A 14881-nucleotide genomic window follows, 5' to 3' on the forward strand; every position below is an offset into this window, starting at 1 on the left:
CCCCCCCCCCCCCTTTCTCTCTCTAAATTATTAGTTAGGTCTAATTAAAAAGCAAATTAAAGGGAGATTGTACACAGAAATAATGTTTTTCGTTTTTATTTTTATATACACACACAGTACTGCCAGACTTTTAAGTATAATGCAGCCATAATGAGGGAAAATAGATCTTAGAATCCTTAAATAGTACCACAGGAGACTAAAATATACACCGATATGATATATGTGTCTACATTATATGGGCTACAACTAATTGTCAATATTCTGTATATTTGTTTTATTTTCTCCATCATTTAGCGTGTGAAATGTCAGAAAGTAGCCTATTATTATTCCACATTTTCCCATTTCCCCCAAAGTGAGGTCTTCAAATGTTTTATTTTGTCGGACCAAAACAGTCCAAAACCCAAAGACATTTTATATTAGGTTTTGTTTTATTTATTTTATGTTATTATTATTATCTTATGATACAGAAAATAATGTGAGCAAAACCTCACATCGGAGAAGATGGAACCAGTAAATGTTTGTTTTTGTTTTGAACATGACGGATGATTATTTATGAAAATAGTTGCAGATTCATTTTTCATTTTAAATCGAGTAATCATTGCAGCTCATTGCGGAGAATACTGCATAGACATATAAAAAAAGGTCTTCAAAAGTGACAAGATGTGGCTGAGCAAAACATTACAAAGTCACTGTAAAGCACAGGTGAGTGCATTAATGACCTTTGACCTGCGGTTATGTTTGATGCTTTCTCTCCCTCTTTTTCAATCTCTGCCTCTCTACCTCAGATGAAAAGAGAGAAAGAAAAGAGTGAGCGCGTCCAGCAGCCAAACTCCCGTGCCGTTCGTCTCTCTGCGAGGTTCTCGGGTCTGGAATTGGACGTGCATAAACCCAATTACAGAGCCTGGATGTACACACATTACTCACTCCTGCTCACCGTGGCCTGATACTGCCAGAAAGAGAAGATAGAGACAGAGAGGCTTCAGTTAATTATATTAGTCCCACTTGAGAGTCATTAAGTGGCTATCAAACACCTGAATTGTGTGTTTGTGTGTGTGTGTGTGTGAAAGAGAGAGAGAAAGAGAGGATCAAATAAAAAGAAAGGCTGATAAAAGTTCTTTTTTAAATCCTTGTAATAGATAAGGGAGTGACGCACACACACCCCCACACACACTCACACACACACACACAAATGTACCGGGTGGTGTTTCATCTGACGGACGCACTGTTGTTTGCCATAGCAACAGCACGTCTTCCCCATAAAAGCTTCAGCCAGATCCTTCCCTCAGGGTTATTTAACAAAGACAAACACACACACTCACAAAAATATTCAGACATATTATTATTCTTTAATGTTTGGTGTGATGAGGCATTCCACAGGTAACATGTACGTCAAAAACAACAAGGTAAAAGCAATTTTAAAAAAGCTGGCATTTTCATAATCCCCTCGAAATAATCCTCCGAGAAACATTCTGTGAAATGTTTTCACAAACTAAATGGAAAAGAGATGTAAAACCTTTATTGTTTATGTTCTTTTATGTGGTGACCATAAGTGACATTAAAAGACTGTATGTGAATCATATATATATATATAAAATCATCATAATTTTGGTGAAATACCACACATACACATCTGTTCTGTTTTTGCACAAACACACACGCACACACACGAGAATCTGTCTGAAGCTTCATGGTCAAGTGCCTCACTGCGGGCCACTTTAGGGAATGTCTCGGTGATTTACATCTCCCCAGTTGCTCTGGACATCAGAAACAGTTCACATGTCTGTTTTCTGTTAATTCCCATAAAGGAAACAACGTCTTTTCTCAATCCCCCCTATTTTACTGAGTGGTCAGAGGTCAGCTGCAGAATAATGATAAAACACTGGATTAAGCAGGAATTCAGGGCTTTCTTTGAAATCAATTCAGCAAGTGAGAGACTCGCCAACATGATTTATGATCTACTTATCAGTAACTTGAGGCATCTTGTTTCCTTTTTAGTTTATTTATCAGATTATATGATTTATTAAAGCTGGGGAATAGTAAAAAAAAAAGTGTCTCAAATTACCTCTCTCAAGGGAAAATACTCCGGAGAAAATACCTTTTTTTCCAGAGCAATTGTTTACATTAGCAAAGACAAAGATGTAAGAACTGGGACAGAACAACAGAGGTTAGCATCTTGTCAGCAAGAAAATAAGAAAATGAATTATACATATTACACATATTATACATTATTGCCAGAAATTGGAGATTTTGCAAGTCAGTAGTAGGATCTGGTGCATGCCAGAGCATCACTGATGGGATGGCAAAATATAATTGCATCATGTTTTATTCACAATATTCCATTTACAACACTTGTAGAAACAGTTTCCTGATTCTGGTTCAAATTGTCGAACATGCCTTTCTGCCAGATTATTTCTTTGTGCCGTATTTAAAAATATGTACCTCTATGATAATATATCATTTTTTTGAGCTGGAGAATACAATTATTGTTTCTTCTGGATGTTGTAATTGATATAATGTATGCTATTAATGTAGAATTTCATGGCTGTCAATCTCATTTACACACATTGACTCACAAAAGTGACGTAGTATGAATTAATTAAACAGATAAAGTAATATAGTTTCATATTTAACCTAATTGCTCTGAGAATATCTAATTTAGAGCTATTCAATTACAAAATCAACCCTACAAACCACCACTATACTGTCTGGCTGATTATTGTTTCTCTCTCTCTCTCTCTCTCTCTCTCTTTTGTAATCTTTTTTTTAATTTTCAATCATGTTACTCAGACAAAAGGGGGCTGTTTGTGGAGGGTATTGCAGTATATTGCAGTGTTTTGCTCTAGTTTTTCAAGCTTTTCATCTTTCCTTTGGGAAAAACCCACAACATTGTCTCACTCCCCTCATAAACTTATTCTGCAGACACTTTCCCAGGTTAATTTGTTTCAAATCTTCCCAGTATTTGAGCTATTGTAGGGGTTTCATTCAGACTACACCTTACTTTTTAAGTATGCATGGTGCAGTGTTGAGTTACATAACCAGGAGACTTCCACTGTGTCTGCATCAAAACGTCTGGCTCTATGTAAGGTTTCCCATTGCCCCAGTTTTGAGTCTTGAGGCAGGTTTTGAGAAACTATGACAAACATGGCCACACTTGAATGCACACACATAACACAATCAATCAACAGCATCCACCATAATCTGAAAACTTATCCCCGGGCTGTATCCATGGCAACAGAGGCTGTCTGGTGCGGCGTCAGCACAGCAAACCCTTTTAGACTGTCAAGGTAATCGCAGGTTATCACTCAAATAGTCAAGAGCACCGACAAGCATCTCAATTTGTGGGAAAACACAGGTACGGGGGGGGGGGGGGGGCTTTGAAGACGGCTGCATGGACTCAATTCAAACCATCTATTTATGCTGAAACACTCTTCATTTGATGTATTGAGATGTTATGCCAATAAAGGTCTGATTTATTCTGCTGCTCTGGTCTCATCTCTGCTGGGGCCGTGACTAACAGAGAAGCTTTACTGTGCTGTTCTACGTCTGTACGCCTTGCTTTATTTTAATTTCCTCTGACCTGAGCTTACAGCACTTTCAACTTACCTGAGGCACACTTTTTTTTTTTTGCCCACTACCTATCTGACAACCCCGTTTCTGAATCTCTTCTGCGCGCATGTCTTTCTCGCCTCCTTCTTTTCTTTCCTGCTCTTGCCCTGCCTCCCCCTCCCCCTCCCCCTCCCTATTCCTTTCCACCCCTGTGGTAATGCAAAATGTATGAGAGGTAGAGTGCTATATTAGCTGGAAAAAAAACATTACAGTCTATCACAAACCTCACTTGTGACCCTGGCAGTTACATACACCGTCCTCACTGGAACACACACAGATGGTATAGTGGACACTGCCAGGGTTTTTTGCTGCAGTGTGTGTGTCATACACCACCAGTCCAGGCTCCTAATTTCAGTAGAAGATCCTCATCTCACACCCATCTTAATTTCAGCAGGGGTGTTTTGTCCACTTTTCTTTTCAGCCTCCCTTCTTCCTCTCCTCCACCTCGGAGGCCCGATGATGAATGTGGCCTGTCTACGGTTGCGGTCCGCTTATTTCTGCTCTCATCAGCTTCTGCTGTAATGAGAACAAGCGCTCAGACATCCAAGGACCCAAGCTTTGAATAATGACATCTTGTTTATAGTTCATGAACACCAGACGCCCCAAAACAGGCCCATGTAATCCCCTGAGACAGAGCTAGAAGCAGTACAGTGAGGAATATTGATTGATGCTGAATCAGTGAATACCTATTTATAATAGAAAGCACCAACATGTTAATTAAACTGTTTAAAAAATCTAAATTTAATGCCCATGAATGGTAATGTGTGACTGACAGACTGAGAATTATGATGCGCCCAACAAGTGGGAAATTGGCAGAGAAACCTCCCAACCTACATGTGCAAATGTGTGAGTCTAAGTGTGAAGCAGACACAGACAGTGTGTGTTTGAGAGGGACGATGAAGAAGAAAGATGTACACAGGAAAACACAGAGGAGGTTGCAGCAGTTAGTAAATGAAAACCCCAAGTTTAGCACACTCAAAGTAGCCTTTTCTCTTTCAGCTGCCACTCCAGTCCTCCCCCATACTCTATAATTCATTTCCTGCTGACATGGAGCAAGAGAAGCAGACAGTGCAGAAAGCTTCTTGATTCTCACATGTGCTTGAATTCATCAGAAACCTCTCTGCCTCTCCATCCTAACATCGTCTCCCCGCTCTCTTCTCTCTCCCTCACTTGCCTCCCTCCTTCTCCACTTCCTCCCCGCTGTCAGCTCATCTCTGCTTCACTTAGCATATTCTTATCACAGCAAGTCACCAACTCCTCCCTGGAGGCTGCACCTCCGAGGTCTGGAGATGATGGACCCATTCCAAAAACCTGCATGGCTGCGGACCAGTCGATGGGATTTAAACAGTGCCCTAAATAGCTGGATCTGATGTGCTCTTATTCACCGTAACCATGGAAACACACTATTCCTCTTCATCCTCAGAGCTGAAAGCAAATGCATGGTTGAGAGAGAGAAAAAGAAAGAAAGAAAGAAAGAAGAAAAGAAAGAAAGAAAGAAATGTTGTTAGTTAAATTCTGGACCACCGTGCATCTCTCCGAGGAGCATGGCAACTATAAAAATAGCCCCAGGGACAGTACACAAGGAAATTAACTTTTTCTACCTCTGCTCCATTTGTCCATATTGAACTCATTTTTATCCGCCAATTTGGGTGGCATTTTCAGGGCAAGTACGTAAACCCTGGTTGTGTTAAATAAATAAACAGTACAAATTTAGAGTCTGACATCCCTGATTTACATACTGTTTGAGATTTTTAAGGAGAACAGGACTCCTGAGAGTTTAAGCTCAAATTCTTTCTTCTGAAACAGATGAAGCAGGGTAGTTATCTTTTTTAAAAATATGTGAAAATGAACATTCATAATCTATGTTGGATTCCAAATTTTGAAAGCACTGTTGCACAGCAAGACATTGCTCTTTGACAATGGGTTTAAAGGTCCACCGGAAAACGAGAGTCGTTTTTATCTACTGATGCCGCAAGTCGTCTTCTTGTGGAGATTGCCACGTTGAACTGCCATGTTTCTACAGTAGCCCAGAGTGGACACACCAAACATTGGCTCTAGCTCTGGCTGTTTTTCGCATGTTTTTCAGCCATCGTAGTTGCTCTTGAATGGGAGTGTGAAGAGAGTGAGTTGCAATCTGCCGCTAAATCCTATAAATTTCATAAGTCAGTGGCTTCATTTAATCCACATTAAAAATGAGATAAGTGTTTATAAAATTGCAGTAAACCTCATCCTTTGAGGAGAAAAACTGCATTGCGACGAGACTTACTTCTCAATCACACAGAACTGATTTACAAATGACATCCTCAAGTGCTTAAATAATTTAAAGCTGCACTTCTTTAAATTCGATTTATAAATCCATAGTGGCTCAAATGACCATCTGTAATGCAAAAGGGGCCACTTGTAGTGACAAATCCACATCATTATCAACCGACTCTGCAGTTCTCCTTAGCTCGGAGCATTGTTGCCTCTTTATCATTGTTTCGGTTTTATGGCCTGCAACTTTACTATCTCATCACTTTTGTTAACCTTGTTTTTAGCTGCAACGGGCAGCTGTATTTAGTGTAAAAGCTATAAAAAAAACACAATGCACTACCTGATCAGCATCACATAAGACAGACAAAGTTAGTGTGGTGGTGAACATAGTGGAGCCGCAGAGACGGACCAAACCAGAGCTAAAATGGAATTAATATTGGACTTTGTTGGTTGACCAGAGACATGACTCCAAATGAATGCTTATATTGCTCTGTGTCGACTTAATGTGTAATTAGGAAGCTGTTTGCTTACTGCTACAGTTGCCTAATTACAACAGTAGTCAATAGTCTACAGCAGATTATCCATTAATTGTTTGCAAGTGTCAAATGGCACGGTTGATAGTGATATCTACATTGACATACCCTCATCACTGAGTAAAGAACTAATTAGTGAAATCATCAGTAGTTGGTCGGCAAGGAAACCTTCCCACTCCCTGTGGCACTCATTTGGACACCACAGATATAGAAAAAGAAAAACATGTAGTGCAGAGACTGGTTACCTTTGCCCCATCAAAGTGTTGCTGATATTGGTTGTATTATTTCCATAATCCAAATATTTGGGGCAATTACTGAACACGGTGAGACGTCTTTTGCTTCCCATCATAAGCTCATGGGTACATACTGTATTTGATCTTGATATTGACCGCTGTGCATCTCGCAGTGGAGGAGTCTCCTGTGCTAACAGCATAGAAGCAGCCGGAAGGCTTCTTATTAAACAGTCCAACCTAAGAACTGTGAACCCAGCTGCATTTTGGCAAAGGTTAATACAGCTCGAAATAAAAGGGAGCACACAAGTGTTAAGGCAGCAAAATGTCAAAGCAATTACCGTCAGCTTGCTAAAAGATGAAAGTGTGTGAGATTGTGCAGTGTTTGTGAGTGAAACAGAGAAACAGCCCTGAGTTCCTTTAAAATCTGCCTCCTCTTTATTTAATCTCTTCCCACAGTCCTCGCCACTGTCGCCATTACATCCAGTTTTAAACTACATATTACATGGCCAAAGGAATGTGGCTCTCCAAAAGGTTTTGTAACATGGCAGCAGGGGGTTTCTCCCATTCAGCCACAAGAGCGTCAGAGTGACGTCGGCCATTGATGTTGGCTGATAAGGCGTGGCCTGCAGTCGTCGTTCCATTTCATCCCAAAGGTGTTGGATTCGGTTAAGGTCAGGGCTCTGTGAAGGCCGGCCAAGCTGTTTTAACACCAAACTGGTTTCTTTAAGGACCTCACTTCGTGCACAGAGGCACTGTCATGTTGAAACAGGAAAGAGACTTCTGTAAACTATATTGTCTTAAACATCATCATATGGTGTGGTATTAACATTTCCCTAAACTGGACCAGTGGCCTGAAAAACAACCCTGGATCAGATCAGTAGTATATAAAATAATGTGGACAGGTACTTTTGGTCCTATAGGGTACGCATATCTAAACTGATCCAGTTATATATTTTCTTTTCCCCCCCAATGATTTCTTAATGTGCACACCAACATACATACATTATGAACCTTGCACAAGCTGATTTGCCAATACTGTACTGTAATTAATCAGGGCTTTACATCAGCTGTAAATCAGCAAGAAATTAGCCCCTATTGACACCCTGTCATGTTCAAGTAAATACATTTAATAGATTTACATATACAGTGTTGAAATATGCTCCTATCCAAGAGAACAGTGCAATCTTAAATAATGAAGGTATTCAAAATGAGTGTTTGGCATGGGCCCTCCTACATACCGGACCTCAAGATTAAGTAGTAAAGCAGGACCTGGTATAAATGATTTTAATTTGATGCATATTCCTAAACTAATTTGCAATAAATCAAATTACCACAAACTGAGACTTCTGGGCGCCCTGAGGGTATAAGAGCACCGGGGCATGATGCCAAAAGTCTCATTTGAATTTGAATAAGAGAGAGAGGAAACAATATTTCTATTCTTACAACAGACACAATGGGGAAGACAAATGCACTCATAAACACACACAAGTTACAAGTAAGAAACATTCATGTGGTAGTGTAATGTGTTTGTCCTCTATAATCTGTGGCCACTTCCAGCTGCAACACATGAAAAACGACATCAAGATAGTCTCTCTCTGTCTCCCTCTCTGTCTCTCTCTCTCTCTCTCTCACACACACACACACACACACACACACAGTGGGGGTGACAGATAACATACAATGATCAGGGGCTATATAATGCTGGTGTTCAGTGGATGTCACGCATGCTCAGACGTTATGATTAGTCCCCCCCTTCCCTCTCTCTCTCGCCCTTTATTGGCCGAGCTGAGGAGGAGCATCTGTGTCAGTGCTCAGAGAGATGGACGGGCAGCAGGTCGCCATAAAACACACATCTTCCTCCCGCAGAGCGAAGTGAGGTGACCGCAGGTGTCGTGGTCTGGGCGGGCTGAGGCGCGCCGCGGTGCCCTTGAGGAGATTCTGGACTGCCGCAGGACAGAGAGGAGGAGTGGTAAAAGAAGAAGAAGAACAAATGGCCAAGAAGAGGTGATGGAGTGGAGCGTTGGAGGGGCTCGCTAAATGACTGAAGCCGACCGAGAGTGAAGTTCAACCCCGCGGGATCCGCTGGTTTTGCGGGAGAGCAGGTGCGTTAAAGCGGATGGGGGGCATTTTCTTTTAAAACAATAGGTGTGTTCTGTAAGTAACCCACCTGCTGGTTCATTGATCTGGACCTCATTATGCAATAGTCCAACACGAAATTACAGGCAGGACGCGGGTCTAATTAGGGAACCGTGTGACGACTCAGGGTTCATTGATCGAGCTGCCGTGCGCCAATCTGAGCGTGAGCGAGCGCGCGCTTCTCTCCATTCAAGAATTCGTCATGGGTCACGGGTCGGGCTGTTATTGTTAGATACAACCTAACACTCACACACGATGTGTTGGGGGGGGGAGGAGAAAAAACCCGTCCCAAGCCTTCTCGGTGTCCAAGGGCGTGGTCGAACCTCATCCTGTGCAGTAGCGGCTCGCGACGGGCGTCGGCACAAGAATGATTTTATGAATGCTAACGACTATTAATTGTCTGAATGCGACAACACCTCAGCCAACCCTTTTCTGTCTCCCTCCGTTTGTGTTGACGTGAGTGTGTGTGTGTGCGTGTGTGTGTGTCAACCCTCTGGCGTCACAGGGGCGCATCACTGAGGAACTTAGATAACCTTGAGAATAACACCTCCCTTCACGTACAGACACACACACACACACACACACACACTCACTTAAACACACACACACACACACACACACATATTTACTAACCAATATATTATGCAATATAGGTCTAATATGTCTTACTTTGAATGACAGCTGCAGAATGCTTTTAGACTCTTCAATTATTAACTGTATAGGATTCATAAAGTGATTGGCCCATTAATAGTCCACATAAAAGGTATGATTGCTTTTAAAAGCATGTAAACCTTTTCTTTAGAGGATAAATATAAAGTAGAAGAGGTGTATAAATACACCCGGAGCACAGTCTACCAGAGTTCACCAGAAGAGCATTCTCGGCAATCCAAGCTTTATCCAGTGCCGGTCTCGCATTGTGCAGCTTTGGTGTTTTTTCGCTCGTAGCGGCTCACTTTAGGGTTGTGTAAGGTGTGAAACAAGCTTTCGGGAGCAGCAGCAGCAGCATTGCAGGGGTTGGCTGAATCATCTCGAACAGTAAATATCAGTGAGAAGAGAAGAGCCAGACAGGAACATCCTGATCTCTTTCTGCTCTTTGTGGTTTCGCAGAGCAGCAGATCAGGTTTCATCTACCCTTCGGTGAGAGTAAATGACTAGATCTTATCAAATGTCATAAGTGCAAACTCATGCCCGTGGTTATTTTTTTTGCTACTTCATTCAGCGGGCTGTGAAGTTGTGAAATTAAACCACAGTTTCATCCAGATTCATGTCTTGTATCATTTTAGTGCAGGGCGTATTCTTCCAGTGTCTGTAATTGGAGAAGGGATTCATTGAGGCAGAACAGTTAGAAGAATAATTCATTTTCAAATCAATAAAGCAGGTGCAATTTCCTCAAATCCCATATTTTCAAAGAAAGGTATTAATAAGCCTATTTTAACTTTGCCATTAACCAGAGAGAGGCACACAGCTAAAAACAGCACTCACACTGTGACCCTTTCTAGCTGTTGTAATTTGTAACAGGGCAATTCAGGCTGATTCATGGAAATATTCCACATCTCCTGGAAGAGTAAAGGCCTCGTAGCCAGTTACAAATTCACTGGTTCCCCCTGCTCCTACCAAATAAAAGGACTGCACCATCAATGGAGTGAGATACAGCAGCGAGCTGCCAAAAGTGATGGCTGTTGCTCTGCCTGCTGCAGTCAGATCATTCATCCAGACCTTTAAACTGATCAAATATAATGAAACTGAAATGCTTTTTTTATGCTCCCTTGTTATGCATTAATGGCAATTGTTAGGGTTGTGTGATATGAAGAGATGACATAAATCTCTGAGGTTTTTTCGTACACGTTATACCAGGGTAGGCAACATTGTTTTTTTTGTTCTTTAGTATCTTGGTTGGTCAGGTGTTAATTTGCTAGATTAGCCTCGAACAGACCTTGCTGTTGGGTTAGTTTCAAACTGTTTCTAGGTTGATTTTCCAGAAAATGTACTCTATCATGCTATATATCGATGCCACATAGTACATTTCTTATACCGTAATCAAGGATGTCACTTTGGTCCAGTATAAAATCTCTCAACAACTATTTTGTTGATTTTGTGACATTTATGTTTGCCTAACGATGTATCCTCATGACTTTGATAATCCCCTGACATTTTCCTCTTGCGCCACCATGAGGTTGACATTTGATGTTTTGAGTGAAATGTCACAACAGCTATTGGATGGATTGCCATTGCCATTGCCATTAGGTTCACATGTTCATCTCCCCCTCGGGATGAATTGTGTGGTAATCCCTTAATTTCATCTAGCGCCATCATCAGTTTCAAATTTCGGCTTGTTCCAATACATCGGTCTGTAACCAAATGCCTGCATTTGACATCGTGAACATGATAAACATTACACCTGTTAAACATCTGCAAATTAGCATTTACCTCAAATCTCCACTGTGCCTAAGCAGCTTTACAGAGTCGCTGTGGATTGTTGTTACTAAATTACACATTTTGTGAATAAACAGTCAACTGACACTTAGATTGAGCGTGTGAACCTCTGCCTAACACCTTGCAAATTCTTCATTCATAAGAAGAAACACTGCAAGTATATGGCATCTTTTTATTATTGTGCTTTCAATCTAAATATTGTAATAGTTTTGCTAATAGCAGTTCCACAGAGTGCAAGTACTGTGAGTACATAGTGTACATGCTTGACCACTTGCACAAATATGGAATTATTTTGGATACAATAATGACAAAAAGCATGCCAAATTACGGTTGAGTAATACTTTCCAACTCCAGGGAAATAACTGAGCACTCTGCTCCATGTGCCTTTGCATGAATAAACATGCAACATATGCTGATGGAAAGTATTCCCCAGTCTCAAAGAAACCAGTGGACTGCTGAGGATTTTACAACCTGATATACAGCAGTGGGTATGTGCCGTAAAGCACCTGCATGACCATACTGTTCGCTGCAAAAAGCTATTACTACATCAGATCTAATTTAGTCATCCGTGGAGCAGGACCTTGAAGGGAAAAGTTAAAGTGATGGAGTAAAGAAAGACGGAGGGGCGGTAGATGGTTGAGAAGGATGTTATGGAGATAAGATGAGACATGGGATCCTGTATTCATATAACTGTTATTTCTGTAAAAGCTGACATATTTTGACAGACTGAGAAATATCAGAACTGGTGTTGTTCATTTTCCCTGCCTGGATATATAGAGTGATGGAGCAGAAAGGAAAGAGGGAGAGGGAGAAAAAATAGTAAGAGACAGAGAGAGAGAAAAAAGACAAATGAGGCAGGAAGCACTTGCTTACGTAACTGCCAACAATCTCTAACCCCCCATGAAGGTCATGTTGTCCAAGAAGACTAAAACCAGCGATAACAGGGATGCTAATCTGCCATTATGGTTCTGTAAGTTTCTGCTAACTTAATGTGAGCTCTAATCACACATAAAAAAAACAATTAATGTGGTGATTGCTCAGACGGGAAGAGCTTACATACATTCCCTGCCGAACACGCAGGGCACATGGGAAGATGTGAGTCACTGCTATTATTATCTGGGATATTAAAGATTTATGAGATATCAAGAGTTACGCAGAGAGAGGCAGTGTGAGGGAAACAGAAGAGAGAGAGAGAGGATTTGCAGGAGTTTGTGTGTGTCAAATATATTTTGCATGTGACTCTACAAGTGTCTTTTCTCTTCCCTCGCAGGTGTTTGTCTTTTAAGTTTTAAAATGGAGTCCACGCACCTCCTGAGCAGCTCAAAGAAGAGAGTAAAGATCCACCCTCACACTGTCACAGCCAAATACGCCACGCACACACCCTACTCCCCTCAACCTGGAGTACACACACACTTCCCACAGCCTGGGGACGAAGGCTATGATGACGCTCCATCTTTTGAGGACTTCGGCTCCTTCTTGGAGGAGACGTCAGACAGGAAACAGCTGACGGAGAGCAAGAGGTGGCCTTTGACTCTGTTTGGCTCCAAAGACAAGGACAAGGACACGACCAACAAACCTCAGGCTGCTGGGGGAGGAGATGGGGGCGAGGGGGCAGCCAGAGCAGCGAAGGGAGCTGGGAGAGGGGTAGGGGAACAGCTGGCCAGTTTCGGGGAGGCTTCTGTGTCTGCTTCTCGGCTCACCTGGGTGGGGCTGGTCGGCGCGGCGCTGGCTCACGGCTGTTTGATCGTTCTGACCCGCCTGGCCTCTGAACGCTTCAGCCTGGGCCCCCTGTTTCTGCTCTTGGTTAGGTCCATTGTCCAGCTGCTCTCTGTGGCTGTACCACTGCACAGGGGGGAGAACCCTTTTGGACCAGAGGGCTATCGTCTACGTCTGCTCTGTTACGGCATCGCCTACTCCCTCTCGCTCTGCTGCGCCTACTCTTCCTTAACCTTCGTCTCTCCTGGTAACGGCACGACAACCTGGCGCCTGGCAACCACGGCGCTGTCAGCGACGCTGGCCTTCCTGCTCCTGGAGGAGAGGCTGGGATTGGCTGATGGGATCACCATAGCTGCAGGACTGTGTGGTTTGGGGCTCGTGTTGCTTCCCGCAGCAGACGAGAGCAATATAGATTCACCAACTGACCCGGTTGTGTTCTGGAGGGGTGCTTTTGGCTGGTCTCTTTCGGCTCTTGCTGGGCTGTGGATGGCACTGGCGCTGGTTGGGTATCGTTCCCTGAAGGAGAGGGTGGGAGTGGGCACAGCTTTGTTCACAGTAAGCTGGACGGGCTGCCTGCTCACCCCGGCCTCCTTGGCTCTGCTCCAGGAGGGCTGGTCCTGGCCTATGAGTGCTCCAGCTTGGGGCCTCGTCCTGGGCCTGGTTGCCTGCTCGGTTGCAGCCTTTCTGGGGATGACGCACGCCCTCACCCGACTCCACCCAGCTCTGGTCTCCGCCTCTCAGAGCCTGGAGGTACCCGTTGCCATGCTGCTGCATCTGGCCGTGCTGCCATTGGCTCCCACTGCGGCGGAGGTCGTCGGGAACGTGATGGTCATACTGAGCGTCGGTTGGCTTGTGGCAATGAAGCTGCTACCTTCTCGTGGGGGAGGGCGCCGCCAGAGGGAGGAGTATGAGGAGATTCTGGACTCGCCCATTAAATAGACATATCTCCTCTCCTCTTCACACCTCCTCTGTCTCTTCCCCTTAGTCCCTCCTACATGAGATTGGTTCCAGTGTAAATAAGAGACTGCTAAATGTTTATTGGAGCTTTATCTATTTTGTATTGTCTTCTTTGCTTTTGGGAAAGTGCCAATATTGTGTTGTCTGTTATAGTGACTATGTGATGTGATATTAAAATCTCTCTAAACACAACACATTCCTGAAGCCACTTGTAATCAGTATCTCGCCTCCTTAAGGGTGTTTGCGTGTGCGTATATTGGCTACATTTCACAAGACTGTAATGTCAGTCGCTTTTACCAGCCAGCTGAGGGTTAGCCAAGGATTGATGCCATCTATTTGGCTGCTGGCTGCTGGCGGGAGAGAGAGAAAGCAGGAGACGGGAAGCAAGAGAGAGTAGCGAGACACACAATCAGAGCAAGATAAATGGGGATGGAGAGAGAGAAGGTGATGGGATTGGCATACAGATAAGAAGCAGGAGAGAAATGGCAGATGACGAAACAGAGATGAAAGAGAAGGAAGCCAGGGCAGAAAGTAAGGCTGATGGCGGCTGGGTATTGCGCTGTGTCTGGCCAGCTGGCTGATAAAAACACTGTTCTGTGCGCAGGGAACAGTCATTATGTCTAATAACTACCTGTCAGACACATAGGCACTGTCACTCTTTGTTTCTGGGTCTCTCCTCCTCTATTTTCCTCATCATTAGCCTCCTGTTTTCCCTTTTTCCTCTTCCTCTCTCTCTGTTTTAAAAATAAATGAATCACTAAAATTAGATGATTTCACAAATCTTCCATTCACTAAAGTCCCCATACACACCACACAGATGGAGACTTTTAATGAAAACAAGTGCCCCCGCATTTAACAGACCAGTGTGTGTATGTGTGCGTGTGATGCGTGCATGCTGGATACCAAGCGGGTGTAGTAGGAAGATATAGCTGCTATCCTTGTTACTCCGTCTCAATGCTCCTCTGCGTGTCGTTAGTTGTGACATTTAAAAAATAGGCCAGTAAAAAAAAAAAA

At 43.1% G+C, this 14881-nt stretch overlaps 1 protein-coding gene across 1 annotated transcript; it reads left to right on the forward strand.

The window, feature by feature from the left end:
- Positions 1-8452: 8452 nt before the first annotated feature.
- slc35g2a (solute carrier family 35 member G2a) lies at positions 8453-14031 on the forward strand. The gene is made up of 2 exons (XM_035674332.1): positions 8453-8727; positions 12465-14031. Exon 2 carries the CDS (start codon positions 12488-12490, stop codon positions 13847-13849), a length of 1362 nt encoding a protein of 453 aa, XP_035530225.1. The 5' UTR covers positions 8453-8727; positions 12465-12487; the 3' UTR covers positions 13850-14031.
- The last annotated feature ends 850 nt before the right edge of the window (positions 14032-14881 follow it).

Source organism: Morone saxatilis, unplaced genomic scaffold, assembly GCF_004916995.1.
Source record: "Morone saxatilis isolate NCDOM2014 unplaced genomic scaffold, NCSU_SB_2.0 Contig3, whole genome shotgun sequence".
Classification (NCBI taxonomy): domain Eukaryota; kingdom Metazoa; phylum Chordata; class Actinopteri; family Moronidae; genus Morone; species Morone saxatilis.

Bases quoted from the DNA above. Each gene is read 5' to 3' on its own strand.
- slc35g2a (XM_035674332.1), top strand. From the start codon at position 12,488: ATGGAGTCCACGCACCTCCTGAGCAGCTCAAAGAAGAGAGTAAAGATC.